General features: G+C 36.6%; 1 protein-coding gene across 1 annotated transcript in view; it reads right to left on the bottom strand.

Annotated features, from left to right (window-relative positions):
• The window catches only part of LOC136038552 (transcriptional adapter 1-like), an 80244-nt gene that overhangs the window by 38494 nt on the left and 19605 nt on the right, over positions 1 to 22145 (bottom strand). Inside the window, exons 3-5 of the mRNA XM_065721722.1 lie at positions 21606 to 21899; positions 6122 to 6337; positions 203 to 345 (exon numbers count right to left, since the gene is read on the bottom strand). Of these exons, the coding sequence (XP_065577794.1) occupies positions 203 to 345; positions 6122 to 6337; positions 21606 to 21899 (653 nt within the window). The remainder of the gene's footprint in view (positions 1 to 202; positions 346 to 6121; positions 6338 to 21605; positions 21900 to 22145) is intronic.

Below are 22145 nucleotides of genomic sequence, written 5' to 3'. Positions count from 1 at the left end.
ACTTTTTAAATAATAAACTCACATCACCAAACCAAACAATAACCTGTCAAAAAAAAAGAAAAAAAATCCAAGGTAGACAAAATAAATTGAAATTATTTTGTCTCCAAAGAGAGACCCAAATTATTTGTCTCCAATAGAGACCCTTCAAGGTCACATGGAGTTCGGGCTAAGCATACAATTCATTAAGATGAAAAAGACTTACCTATTGCTTAAAGGTATGCTCCACGTATTTTGCAACCACGGATCAGGCACGTCTAGACCAAAAGAATGAACTGTCTCACTTTGACCCAATTGAAAACCATGCCTTCGTTTACTGATGACACTCAAAATATTTTTTATGAAGCCCTAAAGGAGAAAGTAAAATTTGATAACTAAACAAATACCATGATTTGTCTTTAGAAAACAACAATGGTGATTAAAATAAAAAGAAATTTTTTTTAACTAACTAAAGCCCTAATTTGACTTTAGCTATGGAGTAGAAAGTTATTTTGAGAATTATCCACGGCAGATCCATTTTTAGGAACAATCTTAGATTTATTTTCCTTTGGGATGAGAAGAAATATTTTTATTTTAGAATATCTAAAATTTAAATGAAACGAGATTTGTGCTTATTACTCTTTTCGGTAAGAGAAGCCCAAAATTTCGACGAACTAAGAAATATAAGAATATGTACATAAGAAATACAAAATATATTTGTGAACTATGATAAAAAAATTATCCCTCCATCAGAGGAGTTATCGAAGCTTGTTCCAAAAAGAGCAAAACCTTTTCCAGCATGACCATATTGACCAGGGTAAACTTCATCAGGAATCAGAGGCAACGCTATAGCGTTGCCTATAGTAAAGGCCATACGACTCCAAGGTTTTATTATTATTATTTTTTCCCCAGAGGCACTTTATATGGAAGGGGTGGTCGTATAAACTTCAATGGGGGCTCATTTGATTGGAAATCAAGATTCTAGTGCTCTTTTTAAGAGAGAAAATTGATCGGAGGGCAACTAGCCCCCCCTCCCACACTTTTTCCCCAAATGCATCACATACAAATTTTGAAATAGATATTTTGTTGAAAATAGTTCGAAGATCAGAAAACAAATTTCCAGTGACGATACAACCCCCCAGGGCCCGTGGGCAGGCGTTGTAACTCATGCACTGGGGGATATATGTTTCTTGTGGAAGGGATGCTCTTATGAACTTAAGAGGTGGTTCATTTGTTTTTAAAGTGAAAGTTCTAGTTCACTTTTTAAGAGTCAAAAGAGATCCGAGGGCAACCAGCCCCCCCCCCTCCCCAGGCCCCTTTTTTCCCCAAATGCATCAGATACAAATTTTGAGACAGCCATAGTTAAGAAGTCAGAAAACAAAAACTCCTATGTCGACAAGACCCCCAGGGCCGTGGGGCAGTCATCATAAGTTATGCCCTGGGGGCATATATAGTTCTTATGGAGGGAATACTCGTATAGACTTCGGAGAGGGCTCACTTGATTGAAAATTGAAAGTTCTAGCTCACTTTTTAAGAGTCAAAAGAGATGGGAGTGCAACTAGTTCCCCCATCCACGCCCTTTTCCCTCAAACCCATCCAATGACAACATTGAGATAGTAATTTTTTTAAAAATAGTTCAAAGATCATATAACGAAAACTCTGAGGTCAACACAGCCCCCCCCCCCCAGACAGGAGGCAGGCGTTGTAAGTTACGTACGCCCTGGGGGCATATATGGTTCTCATGGAAGGGATGCTCGTATAAACTTCAGAGAGGCCTCATTTGATCGAAAATGGAAAGTTTTAGTTCAGTTTTTGAGAATGAAAAGAGATTGGAGGGCAACTAGCCCCCCACGTTTTTTCCCCAAAACCATCTGATAAAAATTTTGAGATAGCCATTTTGTTAAAAATAGTTCAAAGCTTAGAGAAGAAAAAACAACGGAGTCGATACAGCCCCCCAGAGCCTGGGGGAAGGCGTTCTAAGTTATGACCTTCTTTGCCTTCTTTTCCTCAAATGCGTCCAATCGAATTTTTTATATAGCCATTTTGTTCAAAATAGACTAAAGATAATATAACAAAAACTCCAGGGATAAAACAACCCCCCAGAACCCGGGGGCAAGTGTTGTAAAATGTACCCTGGGGGCATACAAGGTTTTATTGGATGGATGGTCGTATAAACTTCAAAGGAGGCTTATTCCATTGCAAATCAATTTTGCAATTTCTAGTGCCGTTCTCAAGAGTCAAAAGTGATCGGAGTACAACTAGCCCCCAACACCATTTTCCCCAAATACATCCGATAAAGATTTTGAGCAAGCTATTTTGTTCAAAATAGTTTAAAGATCAAATAAGAAAAACTCCGGGGTCGACAAATCCCGTCAATGCCCGGAGGCTTGTGTTGTAGGCTATGCCCTGATGGAATATAAGATTTTATGCAATGGGTGGTCGTATAAACTTCAGAGATGGCTCTTTTGATTGGACATAGAAAATTCTAGTTACCTTTTTAAGAGTCATCAAAAGTGAGCGAGTGTATCTATCCCCCTCCACCTTTTTCCCAAAATACATCCGATAATAATTTGAGACTGTCATTTTGTCTAAAATAGTCTAAGATTCACCTTACTATAAATTAGAAGCTGAGAAATCCTCCAGGCCTCCGGACAAGAATTGTAACTTATGTGAGTTGTAAAGTCTTAAGAATAGAAAATAACCAAAAAGTAACAAGCCCCCCCCCCCCTGTGCCTCTTTCTCCAAATGCATCTTATCAAAATTTTGAAATAGCCATTTTGTTAAAAATAGTCCAAAATTCAAATTACCATAACTTAGGGGTTGAGAAATCTTCCCTAGCCCCCAGGGCAAGGACTGTAACTTATGTAAGTTGCCCATTATTAGAAAATAAGGTTCTGTGGAAGGGGTGGTCGTAAAACGTTGGAGGGGACTCATTCGATTGGAAATTTAAACTTCCAGCTCTTTAATTAAAGTAAAAATGATCAATGGCCAATTAGCCCACGCCTCACTTTCCCGGAGGGCATCCAGTCAAAATTTGTAGATAGTCATTTTGTTCAAAATAGTTCAAAGGCCAAAAAACTATGCTTCCGGGGTTGACACCTACCCAAGCTGTGGGGAATGGCTCTGACTTATGGAACTTGATTATTGTTACTTTGATATTTTGTTTACTTTGATACTTGGATTTAGCGATTTACGTGGTAACTTTGATTTACGGCGCAAGGACTGTAAGTTCTACAAGTTGCTTATTGTCACTTTGATACTTTGTTTACTTTGATACTTTGGATTGTCACTTTGACACTAGCGTTGATACTTTAATGAAAGTTTCATGTTGAAAAAAAAAATCTTATTTTGAAATAATGAGTTTAAAAAACTTGAACATTTTGCAATCAAAAAACGAACAAAAATTAATTAAAAAATGCTTTTTCCCAATTCGTTCCAAAAGAACTGGGATTTTTTACTTCTAATGAATTGTGTCTTCACTACAAAAAACAGCATGGCTACTGACCGTTTAGCAAAGGGTAAAAGTATCATTTTCTTACTTAAATAACCTTACTTACTTAAATTACTTAAATACATAGAATTATCATTCTCTTATTTAAGAGGCTACTAAGTTCGGCAAAATTAGTTTAGTTTTTTAGTTTAGTTATTAACTAGTTATTAGTTTAGTTTTTTATTATAATAATTGGGAGAACAGAATTCAAAGACAAGTGTGAATTGGATTGAGGATTGGTTGTAAGACCACGGTCGTCTTAAGGGGGTAGGGGTTATGTACTTCTACTGAATGTTGTCTTCACCACAAACAAGAGTCATTTTCTTACTGATACAGTTACTGCCCGTTTCTATAATGGTAAAAGTATAAGACCTACTGCGTATTTGGCACTTTACTAAAAGGAATTATATTAAAATATTTTCTTTTGTTTTTATTACAACATTGAAAATAAAATGAAAATTTCAGTGAAACTAGACCAGGATCTACCAATAGGCCCGTTAGGCCCTGTGGCTTTCACTATTCCCAAAGGTTTGGGAATTTCCCCGAAAATATTGTAAAAACGGAGCGGCAAAAACGCTTATGCTTAGAGGCGCCAAAGCTTTAAATCCGGCCTCGGTGAAACAAAATCTTGAGCTGATGAGCTTTCAGCAATTAATATTATTATGCATCCAATATTCAGTTTAACTTATTAGTTCTTACCAAATTTTTTAATTTATTTTAGAACAAAAAAATATTTTGAAGTATAGAATTTTGAAAAACTTGAAACTTTGGTAATCAAAAACGGACAGAAATTAATTAAAAAAAACTTTCCGAAAAGAAGTTTTCAAAAGAAAAAAAAGGCCACATTAAACATAAGATCAAAAGAAATAGAAACCTACAAAAATTCAAACTCAAAACTACCAGAAAATACTATTAAAGAATAAACGATACCCAAAATGAGCAAAAATTAAATAAAAAATCACAGCAGAAAAACATACTACAGTTACTAATATAAATGAATAATTAAACCTCAAAATGAGTAAAGCTCAAGTTGAATACCCAAATCAAGCTTAAAACGAAGAAAAATATTTTGCTATTGACGCATAAATGAAAACCAAAACGAACGGAAATTAAATAAACACTCATAGCAAACAAATAAACAACAGTTACTAATATAAATGAGTAAATAAATCTTAAAACAAGTAAAATATAGATTTAATATGCAAATCCAGCTTGAAACGAACATAAATCTCTACGAAGAAAAGTCTGAGTTTTGCCCCCTTCTTTCACTGTAGAAATGTAAAACCTACTGCGTCATCGGCGCTTTACTGAAAACGAATTATATTATAAAGATTTTCTTTTGTACTTATTACAACATTGAAAAGAAACATAAAAATTACTATAAAATTTAATTTTGAACTGATGAACTTTCAGCAATTAATATCATCATACATCAAATATTTAGTTTAATTTTATTAGTTTTTTCCAAGACTGTTCAAGACAAATATAGATTCACTACCAACAAGTGTTTGGATACTGCCCCCTTCCCTAACTGTAAAAGTCTAAAGCCTACTAGGTCATTGGCGCTTCACTGAAAACGAATTATATTACAAATACCTTCTTTTCCTGTTATTGCAGCATTGAAAATGAAAATAAAATAACAGTGGAAAAAAAAAATCTTGAACAGATGATCTTTCAACAATTAATAGCATTACAAATCAAACATTCAGCTTGATTTTATTTGTACTTTTCCAGACTGTTGAAGACACACATAGTTTTCAGTAAAGCGCTGAAACAAATTACGAATTACTGACTTTTACAGTGAAGTTACAGGTTTTAGACATTTACAGTGAAAGAAGGAAGCTAAACTCAAACTCTTCTTTGTAGAGATTTTTGTTCGTTTTAAACTGGATTTGCATATTCAATTTAAGTTTTACTCGTTTTAAGATTTACTTACTCATTAATATTAGTAACCATTCACTATTATATTAGTGAATGGCCCTTAAGTCACGTTTTCTAATAAAGCTTAAGAAGGATCTCGTAAAACTTGACTGTATATTGATATACGAAATGAAATCTATTTTTTCTCCATTTATTGATTCATTCAGTCACTGAAAGTTCTCTAGTTACTTGGAAAATGAAGAAAAAGACTTATAAAAACAAATGTAAGTCACGAAACCAAGACCAAACTTTGAACTTATAACACCGGAGCAGTTTCATTATTTTTTTTTTTTACTTTTTTTGGGCGATCTAGTAAAAGAAATTTAGCATTGATTAAAATTTGTAGCAAAACAACAAACAACATGCTCACTGACCTTGCAACTTCGTCAACAAAAGGATAGCTCTAGTTATCGATAAGGCACTGAAATGTCAATATCAACGCATCAAATACCAACCAAGGCGAGTAAAAACATCAAATTCTGATATATCCAAAGTTCAAGACATCCTCCAAAGTATACAGAGCTATTTCAGAGTTTTTTATTTCTTCCTTCCCCCAACTCACCAAGAACAATTTTTTAAAGAGGTTCTGCCTCCAATATTTATATATGTATGTAATGTTCGTAAAAAGACACAGGGACAATCTACATATCATCTGTGTTGATTATTATCTTAAAATACTGATACTATCGTGATATTGATATTATGAAATATCGAAAAAAGAAAAAAAAAGTTTACATGAACCGCTTTGTGAAGGATATGGACTGCCTGTTCATCCGTCCCATTTAAGTCCCAATCGAATGAATGTACGAGTATTCTTCCTTGAAGTAAAACCAAATCAGGAATTCGGAATTCATTGGCACATAAAAGTGATTTAGGTTTTTCTTGGCCACGAGGAATGAGATCTACATTCAATGACATCGTAGCAGGGGGCTTAATCTTGGTGACTTGACGCTAAAAAGCAAAGAACATAAAATAAAAAAGCTTATTGTAAGTTCGCAGTAATGAGATGAAAGTCATTTATAGTTTGTATTTGGGGCACAGTTTCCTACTTCCTTTAACAAATAGTAAAACTAATTTTGGCCCAATATATAGGATTCTCGATATTTTTATTTTTTATTTTAGAGTTGATTTTTGTGTCTAACAAACCCACCCCCGTTTTCCGAAGTGCCCATGCTTCAGAACCACACTTGACCACTGTCATCACTGTAGCTTCCAATATTCTAATCTTGGTTTGCAGACACATCTTCCTATTCTTTCAAACTTTTTTCAACTGTGAAAAAACACCTTGGGCTTTGGCTATTCTACTTTTAACATCTTCACTGCAACCCCTATCTTCACTAATAACACTACCAATATAAGTAAAGCTTTCCACTTGATCGGTCGTCTTGTTACCCAAGATTACCTCTTCAACTTCACGTATTCCTAGTCTTAGCGACTCAGTCTTCTTAACATTAATTTTAACACCTATTCTTGCACGCTGAGCCCTTAAAACCACTAAAAATCCATTCATTGTACTAACACTTCCATCTGAAATGCTAAATCGTCAGCGTAATCTAAGTCTAGGAGAGCTTACATCCCTACTTGATTCCATGTTATCCCATTGCCTTTGCTCTGCTCCTTAGAAAAAAGTTCATCTAAACAATACATATATTTGGGAGACGGACGTGAACCAGCTTTGCTCTACATTTAATACGAATCCAGCTACTAACCTCATTTCCTACTTTAATCGCAACATTGTTATTCTCGTTTGAAGAACTAATCACTTTAATGCATTTATCTGGTGTACCGCACAAGGATAGGACTTTTGCAAAAGCTCTTCTATCAGCCGAATCAAACACTTACTCATAATCTGTAAAACTGAAGACTAAAGGGGTTTGATGACACAGGCACTTTTCAAATTAATAACCTCAGAGTGGAGGTTTGGTCAACGCATCCTCTTCCTTTTCCAAAACTATAATGCTCTTTTCTTAAGAATTTATCTACACATCTCTAAGTCTAAATAGTATCGTGATATTAACCGATTTGCTCCCTACAGGAACCAAGCTAATACCTGTATAATTACCAAACTAACTCTTACCACCTTTCTTATGGAGGGGTTTAATAAGAGTTTTCCTTAAGTCGCTAGGTACTTCCTCTTTTTCAAAAATTTGTATTCATAATCTTACGCAGTAATTATCTCTAACTCCATAACCATCACACTTAAAAAACTCTTCAAACACACTATCAGCACCTCGGGCCTTATTATTTTATAGTCCTTTTAGTACTGTCACTAAATCGTCTTCGCAAAACAAATCTTTCTTCACATCCAAGGTGTCAAACATTTTTCATTCTTTTCTATATCTTTTCTTGTAACTTTATCACGGTTCCACACATTTTCAAAATGTTCTGCCCATCTCTCTTTAATTCTTTCCTTATCAAGAATTGTGGTCCCGTTTCTATCTTTCACTATCTTTAAGTCTAGATTGATCATTCCCTCTCAATTCATTAACATAATAGCATAATATTTTAGTATTTTGCCGTCATTTTCCAGATCTTCAGCAATTTTATCTATGTTCTCCAGTTCACACTACCTTATTTTAATTTTAATACTCCTACTACTACTACCAATAACCAGCAGCACCAAGCCGCCCGAGGCCAACACAGCTACACATGCTCCTCCTCCAACCTAATCTATTTAAAGCCTCCCTCTTTACACCCTCCCAGGAAGTTCCCATTTCCTTTAAATCTTTATTTATGACATCCTCCCAACCCAGACAAGGACGACCTGCTTTCCGTGTAGCGCCAGACGGTTGGCCAAAAAGGACAATCTTCGGTAATCTGTCATCCTTCATCCGTAGAACGTGGCCTAGCCATCTCAATCTTTCTTTCATTATAGCCCTAGAAAGCGGGATTGAGCCACATTTTTCGTACAACCTACGGTCAGTCAGCCGGGTACCCAGAACAATCCGTAGGCAATTTCTCTGGAAAACATCTGGTAAATTTTCATCCGCTTTTCGGAGCGCCCATTCTTCAGAGCCATATTTGACCACTGTCATCACTGTAGCTTCCAATATTCTAATCTTGGTTAGCAGACTTGTCTTTCTATTCTTCCAAACTTTTTTTAACTGTGAAAAAGACCCTGAGCCTTAGCTATTCTACTTTTAACATCTTCACTGCTCCCACCATCTTTACTAATAATACTACCAAGGTAACTGAAGCTCCCAACCTGATCAATCTTTTCGTTACTTGATGTCACCTGTTCATCTTCACTTATTCCTAGCCTTAGTGACTTAGTCTTCTTAACATGAATTTTCAAGCCTATTTTAGCACCCTGAACTCGCAAAACCTCTAAAAACTCATTCATTTCGCTCACACTTTCATCTAATATGCTTAAATCACCAGCATAATCTAAGTATAGGGGCGTTTTTCTTCCCCATTTGATTCCATGGTCTCCAAATGCCTTTCCTGTGCTCCTTAAGATAAAGTCCATCAAAATGATCCATATAAAGGGGGATACAACACAACCCTGCTTAACTCCTGATTTAATACAAAACCAGATGCTAACCTCATTTCATACCTTAACCGCAGCAGTATTATTCTCGTACATAGCACAAATCACTTTAATATATTTTTCTGGTATACAATATAACGATAAGACCTTTGTTAACTCTCTTCTATCAACAGAATCGAAAGCTTGCTCATAATCGATAGAACTAAGGACCAAAGGTGTTTGACAACGAAGGGACTTCTCAATTATTAACATAAGAGTGAAAACTTGGTCGACACATCCTCTACCTTTTCTAAGACCGCATTGTTCTTCCCTTAAAACTTTGTCTACAGCATCTCTCAGTCCAAAAAGTATCATATTACTCAGTAATTTGCTACCTACAGAGACCAGACTAATGCCTCAATAATTACGACACTCACTCTTGTCACCTTTCTTATACAGTGGTTTAATTAAGGTTTTCCTAAAATCATTGGGTACTTCCCCTTTTTCAAAAATCATGTTCGTAATCTTCAGTAGCTTATTCTTAACCTCAGAGCCACCATATTTAAGAAACTCATTAATTATACTATCAACCTGGAGCCTCATTATTTTTTAATCCTTTTAGTACTGTCGCTAATTCTTCCTCACTAAACAAATATTCCTTCACATCAAAGGCATCACAAACTTTTTCATTTTCATCTATATTTTTTCATCTATTCATTTCATCTATTCTCAAAACGTTCCACCCATCTTTCTTTAACTTTTTCTTTATCACTAATTGTGGTCCCATTTCTATCTTTAACTGGGACTAGTCCGGAATGGCTACACCCTTTCAATTTATTAACATGCCAGTATAATATTTTACTATTATGCCGTCTAGCCCCATCTTCCAGATCCTCAGCAATTTTATCCATGGCCTCCACTTCACATCTCCTTAGTTCATATTTTAATGCTTTCTCCACTTTCTTTACATTATTTCTGTTTTCATATGACCTATCACTCAGATAATTCTTATACAAACCCCTTCTACTCTCTATTAAACCTAAAGCTTTTTCACTAATATTCCTAGTTGCAGTCATAGCACTCTTCCCTAAGACACCATCAGCAACTTCACAAATTGTTTTTCTGAAATAATTCCATCCATCTTCCACATTGTCAAATTTACTCTCAAGTTTAGTATTCAACTGTTCCTGGAAGTTTTTTTTCAAATTTTCATCCTGGAGTCTACCAACATCATAACTTTCCGGGAGGTAGTTACCCTTCCGAAATTTCAGCTTTAAATTAACCTTAATAATAATAATAAGAATTTATTTATCACCCACTTCACAAAACAGAGGTTAAATGGAGTAAAATACAAAAGAAAAACAGCAAAAGTAATACAAAAGAAACAAATTTAATCACATACAGAAAAAAGACGGATAAGGCGATGGAAACATCCTAGCCTATAAAGCGCTTCAATAGCTAGCTTCGCAGATAATTTTTCGAAAGCACCAGTGATATCTGTCGCACCATACTTTTTAACCAGTTTTGCATTCCGGTAAGAACGAGGTAGATATAAAAGAAATTTGCAGTACCGGTAATAATTTATGCGAATACGTTTTAGATCACCAGTCAACAGAAGTGGCCTAATACCAGAACAGAAGAGCACAGAATGATCACAAAAATTTGAGTAAAGCCGAGTTAGCGCTCTTCTCCTATCGTGTCCACGATTTGCTACAATCTTAGAGTAACCGAGCCTCAGCTTATCACTAATATCTTTGACAGCGCGAGAACGGAGAGCATTCATAGAATCGCAAACTGTTATACCAAGCCAACGAAACGATTTAACACGAGGAATACTAAAACCATCGGAGAATAGTGATTCTGAACAATTATTACCGTTGAAAACAAGAAACTCGCACTTGTCAATATTTAGGTACAGGCCGATATCACGGAAAGCAGAAGTAACTGACTTCACTGAACGGGCAAGACCCGACTCAGTTTGACTAATTAGAAGAAGGTCATCCGCATAAGCCAGATATCAGATGGTCCTAGTAGGCACGTAGTGGATATTTTTGATAATACATTTTCAATACAAGTATTAAAAATATACGGCGAAAGAACTCCCCCTTGTCTTACACCGCAACGAACAGGGATATGACCAAAATAAGAATTATCTAATGACTTAAGGCGAAGGTAAGAATGCGAGTACCAAAAACGAAGCACGTGAATTACCGACGGATTTACTCCACTCTGCCATAATGCTGTCCATGCTTGAGTATGACAAATACTGTCAAATGCTTTAGACAAGTCTAGGGTTGCGAAATGAAGTACGCGACGAGTGCGATGGGCATCTTTTAATAAAGAAGTCAAAGCACGGTGAGCATGCTGACAGCCTAGCCCAGATCTAAAACCAAATTGATTATCATCATTTAGAGCAAGCTTAGTGATATAAGGTAGTAGGAGGTGTTCAAAAAGCTTGCTAAGAGTACAAGCTACCGTTATGGGCCTATTAGAACTACAAGAAACCGGATCTTTTCCTTTTTTTAGAAGTGACGTAACGCTACCGCATAAGAACGAGTCGGGCACACACGAACTACTCAAACACATTTGAAAAAACAGTTGGAGATGAGATACCAGTTCAAAAGAATTCGGAACAAGATTCAAAACACTAATCCCATCAACATCCAAAGATTTTGATTTTAAACCCTTAATACCTTTAACAATAGCTCACTTTTCAACTGGAATCACATGTCTCTGACATAAACGTGACGGCAAATTTTTTTCAAGCAAACATGAGAAACGCTTATGCACTGCATTATTAACATTCGAAAATATTTTTGAATAATGTTCAATCCAAGATGGACGGGATATAATATCACTAGAGCTTGCATCCGGAAACTTAGCAGAATTTATCACTTTTCGCCACTCACTATTACTTTTCGGAAAAGTTTCCCCGGAGTAACGAACGGCACGAAGATGGCGTTTATATTCGAGTTTCGTCTTTTGTTTTAGATCAAACACAGTACCCCGAGAAGGTCGACCACAGGCAGACCAGATTCTTAACCAGAATTTGGCCTTATTCTTGAGTTTTTTCAGCAAAGGATCACACTTCCAAATTGGTTTTTGGGTATTCCGCCTGACACGGATCAGCGGGATGGCCACATCTTCAGCTTGCTTTATACATAAGATAATGTCACGATAATAGCGATTCAAATCAGCACGAGCATTGTCAATAATAGGGTACGCATTTGTGCAAAGAAGATGGAAAGGGGCACGTACGGTGGACAGTAGAGCTCCAAGTGTAGCAAGGTAAAGAGGCATGTTCGCACTAGACCAATCACGTTTTTCAAACCACTTATGCGACACTGAGGGTTGGTTCGAGTATATGTCAGAAGTAACCATAATATCAAAATACAGAGGTAAATGATCATAATCTCTCTCATCTTCATCAACATTTACTGCTGAAGTTTGTAATGAATGATGGCAGATACAGTGGTCTAAATTTGAGACAGAACCACTACAGTGGATATATGTAAAACTGAGGTCTTTCGTTAGGACCTTAAATACTGAGGGTAGACACTGAAAAAGCGCTTCGTTTCGTGTCGAGGAAACGGTGATGTCACAGTTTAAGTCGCCTATAAGCACCCACTTGTATCCCAGACGCTCAATACCAGATATGAGAGTCTTTAATTTATTGCAGGCATTCGCATAGCTGGAGAAGGAAGAAACAGATCTTCTATCCATGGGGCAAATAGGCGTTGAGTATGATCACGTCTGCAAGCCGGATTGCAAGATAGTGTTCAGAGGATTGGTAGCAGCTAGGAGACAAATAGCTAGGCAGAGATCGCTTAATTATACAGGCAAGACCGCCAGAAGGCCTGCCTCGGGTACGTCGGGCATTCGTGATGAAAACAGCATGTTGATAACTTCGCCTTAGAAAGTTTACACTGCAACTTGGGAGCAGGTGTTCTTGTAAGAGAACAACATCATGATTAGCTAGTTTCTCATCAAGGCTTAACACTTTATCCTTTGTCCCATTGATGTTGAAAGAGCAAACTGAGACTTTATACTCATTCATGATTGCAAGCGAGAAGGTCGTGGAACTTTGGAATTAGCAATAGCCTTTAGTTTGGAGCAATGAAAACTGTAAGCAACATGATCTCCACTACAATTTGTACACTTTGGGGTGTTACTGCAAGGAGAGTCACTGGAGTTCATATGGGGGCCAGAGCACCGTGAGCATTTGTAGTTTTTATCGGGACATTTTGCAGCAAGGTGATCAGGTGATTGACATTTCCTGCAGTACCTAGGAATTCACCGATATTCATACACTCGGAATAGTTCATAGCCTATCTTCAGTCCAGATTTAAGGGCCGAGGAAAGAGAAATTTCGTCTTCGAACGTAATTTTCACACAATTTGAGCTCCCAATTCTCATAGCGTCTAGAACACCCCTGCAAGGCTTAAGAGGCGCAAGATCAAGATCTTGTGCAACGCCTTTCATGATACCAAAAAACTTTTTCTCCACTATTTTTGCTTCACAATCACGAAAAACCGAGCGCGCAGATTTGCAAAAGTCAGCAGCGGTCATGCTATCAATCTTCACAATCAATTTATCACCAGAGGCTCGCACAGTATCAATGCACTCGTGACCAGAAATACAGTCAATTCTTTCCTTTCGTTTAGATGCATTATCGATATCACGCGGTACATTCGTGATAATAACAGTGGCTTTGCTTATGTCACTACCAGTAGCAATGCTCGGAAGGCTGGGGTAATTCAGATCATAAGCTGACATTTTCTCATTAACTTGCGAAAGAGTCTATTGAATTCCATTAAGCTTAGAAGCTAACCTGGAGTAAGCAACTGCTGGAATACAGGGAACTTCGGCTGGGGAACGGATAACAAAGACAGGCATGTCCTCAGAGGCACTCTGATTTTGAAGAAGTTATAACATGTCTTTCAAATGATTCAAAGCTGCGTTTGAACCCGTGCGCCTTGGATAGGGCTCGGTCAATTTCGGCAGCGAATCCCACAGGAGTTTCTTCGATTTGGAAATATCACTTGACTCAAAGAATTCTAATACAAATTTTAAGATCACTGTAGCTTCGACACCTTTTTCATTATTAAACTGCAGAAAGTTCAGAACCGGGGCATAAACAAAGCAGTCCGTATCCGAATCAGAGTCCATTTTCATGAAAATAGTCTATTAATCCAATTCCGAGTCAAAAACATAACCATGTGCAAAACACGTCTTAACCGCACTAAAGCTGAATAGTAGTTGGCTAAATTTCAGAAGCTCAAAATACCAATAAGCGAGGGAAGTGTAGGCTCCTGCTATCTATTCCCCGCAATTTAAGGGAGACACACTCCCGGCAGGTACAACGACGCTTGCTACAGAAAACCTCCCCTCTTCTGCTCGCTTATAAGTAAAAATTTCCAAAAATAATTAATGAGTCTATATGATTTGATAATTATGACCATAGGATTATCTCTCGCTTACTTAAATGCTGCGTAATAATATTACTCAAGGTCACGAACTTTAATCCTTTGCCAGGTATTGCGAAATCTAACTAGTTCGCAGGGATTAAAATTCACTGAAAAAGCTTACTGGTTTGAAATTTATGATATCCAATTCTAGACAGATGTTTTCACCTTGAACTACAAATCAATACTCGAACTACTAACTTAGACACTACTAGATGATGATCTTTACTTTTAACATCATTAACAGCACTCCTATACACCCAAGTATCTTGTATTGATCCTGCTAGTCTTCTGTTTACAATAACATAATCAATAAGGTTTGCTGTCTTACCATCACGTGAATGCCATGTCAACTTATGGGCCATTTTGTGACCAAACACCGTATTGGTTATAACTAGGTTGTTATACCTACAAAATTACAAAAGCCTATAGCCATTAATGTTTTCTTTTCCTACACCAAATTTACCTAGGCTAGGATACCATTTATCCCTATATCTACCAACCCGGGCATTAAAATCTTCTAGCAAAAACACCATATTTCTACCTGGTACCCTGTCTATTTGCTACTGTAACTATAAGTAAAATTCATCTGAGTCACTAGTATCTCCATCAGTTGGCTCAACGGGGGCAGTAGTTATACTACTATAACTGATACCCTGAAGTTTTTAGTCATAAAATGAGCAATTAGTATTCTATTATTAATACCTTCCCAGCCTAAACAAGATTTAGCAGCTTCCGTATTCATCATGAGCCCTACTCCCTGTCTATGTACTCCATCCTTCCTGCCTGAGTAAACAAATTCTATGTCACCTAACTTCATGCATCCTACCCCTGGGATATGAGTTTCTGAAACTCCTAATAAATCCAGTTCAAACCGTCTAAATTCGTCAGTCAAAATGTCGATGTGATGCTTCGACAAATGTGAATGCTTTCCATTTTCTTTACATTTCCCTTATTTTCATATGGTCTATCACTCGAATAGTTCTTGCAGAAACCCCTCATCCTCTCTATTAAACATAAAGTCTTTTCACTAATATTCTTAGCATCGTTTCTAATTTTCTTTCCTATGACACCATCAGGGCTTGACAAACTATTTTTTTAAATTTTATAAATAAAATGAAATTTTAGACTCTCCAGTTTAGTACTCAATTGTTCCTGTGAAGTTTCTCTCAAATTTTCATCCTAGACTCTACAAACGTCATTGATTCCCGGAAGGTCTTTACACTACCTGAATTTCTGCTTTAGATTAACCCTCTATAAATACTTAAAGGTGTATCTATTATGCAGAGAAAAAGAATGAAAATACCTAACAAATATTTTTTTTGCTTCTTTGTTTTCGGTTGTACAGAAAGACCAGCTCTTCTGTTTCCCATCATTCACACTCTATATGTAGAATATTAGTTCACTCTTTTTTATTTTCATGTCGCTTTTATTTAATGCGTTGCCAAATGTTTGACCATTGCTTCCCTTTTAATAATTTTTGTTTATTAATAATATGTCAAGATAAATTTATACTATTCTAACCACATACAAAACAGAACACTTTTATCATCTTGGAAAGGTCAAAGATTCAAAATGGGCGAGCACACAAACTATTTTAAGGTCAAAGAACATCAAAATGGAGACATTGCCCTCCCCCAGTAGCTATCTTCAGTCTATTTATACCTGAGAAGAATGATTTTCTAAGAGTTCCCTTGCGGTCCTTTCAAAATTAAGATGTTTTTAGGGCAGTATCATATCTTCCTCAGTGTTAGTCTCCTCTGCGCCTACCTTTGCTATGTGCGACTAGTCTTGGAGTATGCATGTCCTGTGTGAGACCCTTCCGTACTACATACTGCTCACCTAATGCAGACCTAGAGTCAGTGCAAAAAAGGGCAGTTAGAATTATTCTGGGAAGTAGTGATATTCTCTACCGAGAAGCACTCAATAAACTTGAAATCCAGTGCCTTGAGCTAAGACTGAATAATCTCATCACGAGATTTCAAAAAGCATTGATCTCAAACCCAACCCACCGTGATATTCTCCCCACAGATGCCCCACCAAACAGAAAAGCCAGACAAAAACTCAAACTGACACCTATACGTGCACGAACACACCGATATTGTAATTCATTTGTGCCATTTTACGTCTATGTTTAATATGTAACGTTGTAAAGTTTATGTTTATCTATGTCTGTATTTATCTACGTTTAACATGTAAAGTTGTGCCCTTTTATTACGGATATGTTTGTAATAAATCGTTCTCTCTCTCACTACTTACCGTTTGAAAATGAACAAACAAAGATAATTAGTTAAATCTGACAACACTTTTTTTAAGCAAAAAACTCAAACGTCAATTATATCTTCGCGCCATATACCTTCTAGACCCTGTTAAGCTAGACCCTGTTAAGCTTTTTAGTGTCATTTTTTTTAGCTTATTTTTCACCCACGCTTCTCTTTTTTAATTTCTGCGCCGACTGTAACCAAAACTGGATAAGGAAGTTTTGTCCAGGAAAAACTTAATTTCCGATGTTTCCTAATCTGTTACGGTATACATATTTATGTAATTTTCCACTTAACCAATTCAAATAATCAGATTACCTTTTTACTGTTTATGATTTGACGTCCAACAAATACGAAGAAAATAAAGAACAATAATACAAAACTAATCAATAAACGAAGAGCAAGGATGATTTTCAGCCGGTGAAAACAAAGCAGATATTTCGGCAAAGATCTCTGCTAAGCTATCCTCAGCACTAAAAAAAGAAGAAAAGAAAAGGTATATTAAAAAAAACTTTTAATTGTAGCATATATTTTTATTTTATATATAGACTGTCTTATCTTTCCTTCCTTTTTGGGAAAACAAGATGAAATTTCGGTCCAGAAATCGGCGATGTACAATACAACTGCCCATCAAAATCCCTTCAAATATTTCAATTGTCATTCTTGTCAGAGTTCTAAATCCTAGAAGACTGAGTTGTACCATATTATGATTAGCAACAGGCGTGGTAAATTTTTCGAAGCTTGTCAGTAAAAACAGAAATATGGCTCTAAGAGGTTTAGGACATTGGGTCTTTTATATTTTATTTATTTATATACTTGTTGTTGTTGTTGTTTAGTTGACGTTTGAGCGAATCAAACGCTCATATACGTGTGATCCTCTTTAAATCTTGGACTCTAGGCGGAGCAACATCACTTTGAATATCACACAAATATATATTTGCACAGGCCACATCAACATTTTAAATATCACGGGGTTGTACTAAGACGCTGTACAGAGCGTTCTTGCTTAAATAACCTACATTATTGTGTATATCACATCCTGCTATGGTCACATAACATGTATAGAAATATTTAAAATAAAATTCGAAAAACAATTTTTATAATTTTTTCTCTCCCTTCTGCCCCCCCCCCCCAGAAGGTTGAATTGGGGAAAACGACTTTATCAAGACAATTTGTGCAGGTCCCTGACACGCCTACCGATTTTCATCGTCCTAGCACGTCCTGAAGCACCAAACTCACCGAAGCACTGGACCCCCCCCCATAACTCCCCCAAAAAGAGCGAATCCAGTCCGGTTACGTCAATAACGTATCTACGACATTTGCTTATTCTACCCACCAAGTTTCATCCCGATCTCTCCACTCTAAGCGTTTTCCAAGATTTCCGGTTTCCCTCTCCAACTCCCCCCAATGTCAACCGTCTAAATTTCATTAAGATCTGATCATCCGTTCTCGAGTTAAAAATACCTCAATTTTTCTAATTTTTCCGGATTAACAACCCCCCCCCCAAAGAGAGCGGATCCATCTAATTATGTGAATCACGTACCTAGAACTTGTGCTTATTATTCCCATCAAGTTTCATCCCAATCTCTCCACTCTAAGCGTTTTCCTAGATTGCTGTTTCCCTCCTCCAGCCCCCATGTCCCTGGATCCGATTCGAATTGAAAATGGAGCATCTGAGACACAAGATCTTTCTATATATCAACTTTCAAAAAGATCGAATCACCCAATCGTAAGATAGAGATACCTCAATTTTCACGTTTTCCAAGATTTCCGGTTTCCCCAGCTACTGTCCCAATGTCACCGGATCTGGTCGAGATTTAAAATACGAGTTTTGAAGCACAAGATCCATATAAATATCAAATTTCATTAAGATCTGATCACCCGTTCGTAAGTTAAAAATACCTCATTTTTCTAATTTTTCCAAATCAACCCCCCCCCTCCCACCAACTCCTCCAAAGAATGAATCCAGTCCGTTTATGTCAGTTACGTATCTTGGACTTGTGCTTATTCTTTCCACCAACTTCCATCCTGATCTCTCAACTCTAAGCCTTTTCTAATATCCCCCCAACTCCCCCTAATGACGCTGGATCCGGTCGGGATTAAAAATAAGAGATCTGAGTTACGAGGTCCTTCTAAATATGAAATTTCATTAAGATCCAATCACACCTTCGTAAGTTAAAAATACCTCATTTTTTCTAATTTTTTAAAATTAACCCTCCCCCAACTCCCCCAAAGAGAGCGGATCCGTTCCAGTTATGTCAATCACGTGCCATTTTTTTGGGTATTACTTACTTACGATGAGGTAACTTACGAACGAGTGATCAGATCTTAACGAGATTTTTCATTAATTTTTTTCAATTTTTCCGAATTAGAGCCCCCCCCCAACTCCCCCAAAGAGAGCGGATTCGTTCTAATTATGTCAATCACGTATCTGGAACGTGTGCTTATTCTTCCCATCAAGTTTCATCCCGATCTCTCCACTCTAAGCGTTTTCCAAGATTTCCGGCTTCCAAGATTTCTGTTTTCCCCCTCCCACCCCCATGCCTCTGGATCCGATTCGAATGAAAAATAGAGCATCTGAGACATAATATCTTTCTATATATCAAGTTTCATTCAGATCCAATCACCCATTCGTAAGATAAAGATACCTCAATTTTCACGTTTTCCAAGATTTCCGGTTTCCCTCTACCTGTCCCAATATCACCAGATCTGGTCGAGATTTGCAATAAGAGCTCTGAAGCACAAGATCCATCGAAGTATCAAATTTCATTAGGATCTGATCACCCGTGCGTAAGTTACAAATAGCTCATTTTTTCTAATTTTTCAGAATCCCCCCCCAACTCCCCAAAAGAGATTGAATCCGGTCGGTTATGTCAATCACGTATTTAGGACTTGTGCTCATTTTCCCCACCAAGTCTCATCCTGATCCCTCCACTCTAAGCATTTTCCAAGATTTCCGACCCCCCCCCCCAACTCCCCGCCAATGACGCTGGATCCGGTAACGATTTAAAATAAGAGATCTGAGTTACGAGGTCCTCCTAAATATCAAATTTCATTAAGTTCCGATTATGCTTTCGTAAGTTAAAAATACCTCATTTTTTCTAGTTTTTTCGAATTAACCGTCCCCCCACTCCCCCCAGATAATCGAACCGGGGATATGACTATTTCTAATTTAATATGGTCTGGTCCCTGAAACGCATGCCAAATTTCATCGTCCTAGCTTATGTGGAAGTGCCCAAATTAGCAAAACCGGGACCGACAGACAGACCGATAGAATTTGCGATTGCTATATGTCACTAGGTAACTACCGAGTGCCATAAAAACTATTTAAATCAAATAAATCATATGTAAATACAATAAAGACACAAAAATTATAGAGCATTATGCAGATTACAATTTTTTAAAGGCTAAGTCAATAAAGATATAGCCTTTCTATGGGCCCACTTAGGGGTCTTTGCATGATCTAGCGTTGCTCTCATTGTAAATGCACCAAAACAAATTTACACGTAAATTTAGATACTTTTTCTAGAGACATTATTATATGTGCTATAAAGGCTCATTGTGACTTGTTAAGTACTGTTTGGTTTTTGTTTTACCTTCCCGTCAGATACGCTAGCGTCTCCGACCCCCCCAAAAAATAGATTAAGAAAAGCTTTTACGAAAAATATTTTCCACTAATTTTAGAAGTATGGACACTAAATAAGGAGATCGAGTATAATTGACGTCGGCTATTTAAGTGAATGAAATTTTATTTTAACCTAAAGGCATTTTCGAAGGTCTTTTAAAATGTATATATTAGCATTTGAAATAAAACAAAGTACAAATTATATCTTAAAAAAGTTATCACTTTTAATTGTGATAAAGTTGATTTTTCTTGTTTATTTTACTTTTCTTTTTTTTACATCGCATTTTTAAATCGAAGTCCACACTAATGCCAAAATAACGACGTGACTAACAAGAAGACTAACATGCAGGGTTTCCACATGATGAAAAAATCACTGGGTTTTAGTCATTTATGAACTGATTTAGTGATTCTTGTTTTTAGACAATATAAAAATCACTAGAAACAGTGATAAATCCAACATGACATAAGACTAACGTAAGATTAACGTGGCAATAACTGCTATTTTCAAGAAGAAACAAGAGGCCATCTACAGCTCCTAAGAACAATGCAGATCCTAGAAAAGATTTGATTAAAACCTTTTAATTAATATCCTTTGAAGAACTATCTTGAAAAATTATGAATTACTTTTTGAAACGTTTCAAATTCAGAAGAAGGTCTTTGTTTTTCGTCCATACAGGAAGCAGTTCCAACCCCTTAGAGACGGTACTTATCAGATGATTCAAATGGCAAACACACTCGTTATTTAAATGAATAGGTGATTTTTGTTATCCGGGAGCAAAACATTGACCTGGCTTATCAAGAACTAGCCAGTCTAGGGGAGTACCGTGCTAGGCCATCCGCATTTTAAAGCTAGGGACCATAATAGCTAGGATGAATATGGATGTCGAAGTGAATAAAAAACATTTTAGGTTCTTTAAAACCAGAGTTCCGTCCGAAGAAAACATCAGAATTGTAGCTTAAAATGAAATAAAAATCCTAGGAGTCATTTTCAAAAGCTTTATGAGAACGATCTTGAAAAATGACGAACTGCTTTCTTGAAATATTTCAAACCCAGAAAGAGGTCTCAGTTTTGTGTCCATACAGGAGGTATGGACTAATCCTAGGACTAATGTACACTATCAGGTGCATTTTTAGCTCATTTACCATTACCCGTAGCTCCTACCCATTTACCAATTATGAGCATTTTGCCCACGGAAAGCCTAAAAATATCATTTAGCCGTTTCTGAGCATTTGCCCTTGGGAAGCCTAGATTCTCTCGGATTTAGCCGAATCACGCCAAATTCTCCGAAAATGAATGTTTCGTCAACTGGAAGCCTAAATCCTGTGAGAATTAGTAAATTATGTAGGTTTTGCATACGGAAGGCTATGTTTCAATAGTTATGATAAAAAAAAAACTTACTTTCCCGGCTATATAAGGTTGAACAAAAACTCTGGACTCCCTTGCAGTCTTCTGCTTCATTTTTGTACTGACGTCTTCCATGGACCTATTTTCTTCTTTGTGCATCGAAATAGCATTTCGATCTTGGTCTTGTTTTATTGACGTTTTCTTCCAATCAAAACTTTCTTGATGAGGTTCAGAATAGCATACATCATAGCATTTTGAAATAATGGACAGGATTAATTTGTTGTGAATTCCAAAATGCTCAAAGGGTATTAGATCTTTGGATCTTCGATCAAATTCTTCTTTCGATATCTGGAAATGAAAGAAACGTCCTCTAACGATTATAAATCTACGCAAGCAAAATTTGGAATTCAGAAATTCTCTATTACAGGGAATTATTACAGGACATTTTTCTAACAAATGCTTATTCATAAATAAACGTAGAAATTTTTGCAAAATAGAAATTCTCACATTGCTTATCAAACACGTAAACCAAGAATATAGAACTATTTAGCAAAAGTGTCGGCTCATTGACTAAAAAAAAAAAAAAAAAAACGG

This window comes from Artemia franciscana, chromosome 2 (assembly GCF_032884065.1).
Source record: "Artemia franciscana chromosome 2, ASM3288406v1, whole genome shotgun sequence".
Classification (NCBI taxonomy): Eukaryota; Metazoa; Arthropoda; class Branchiopoda; order Anostraca; family Artemiidae; genus Artemia; species Artemia franciscana.
Note: the sequence above shows the minus strand (reverse complement) of the source record. Positions and strands in the feature narration are given on the sequence as shown.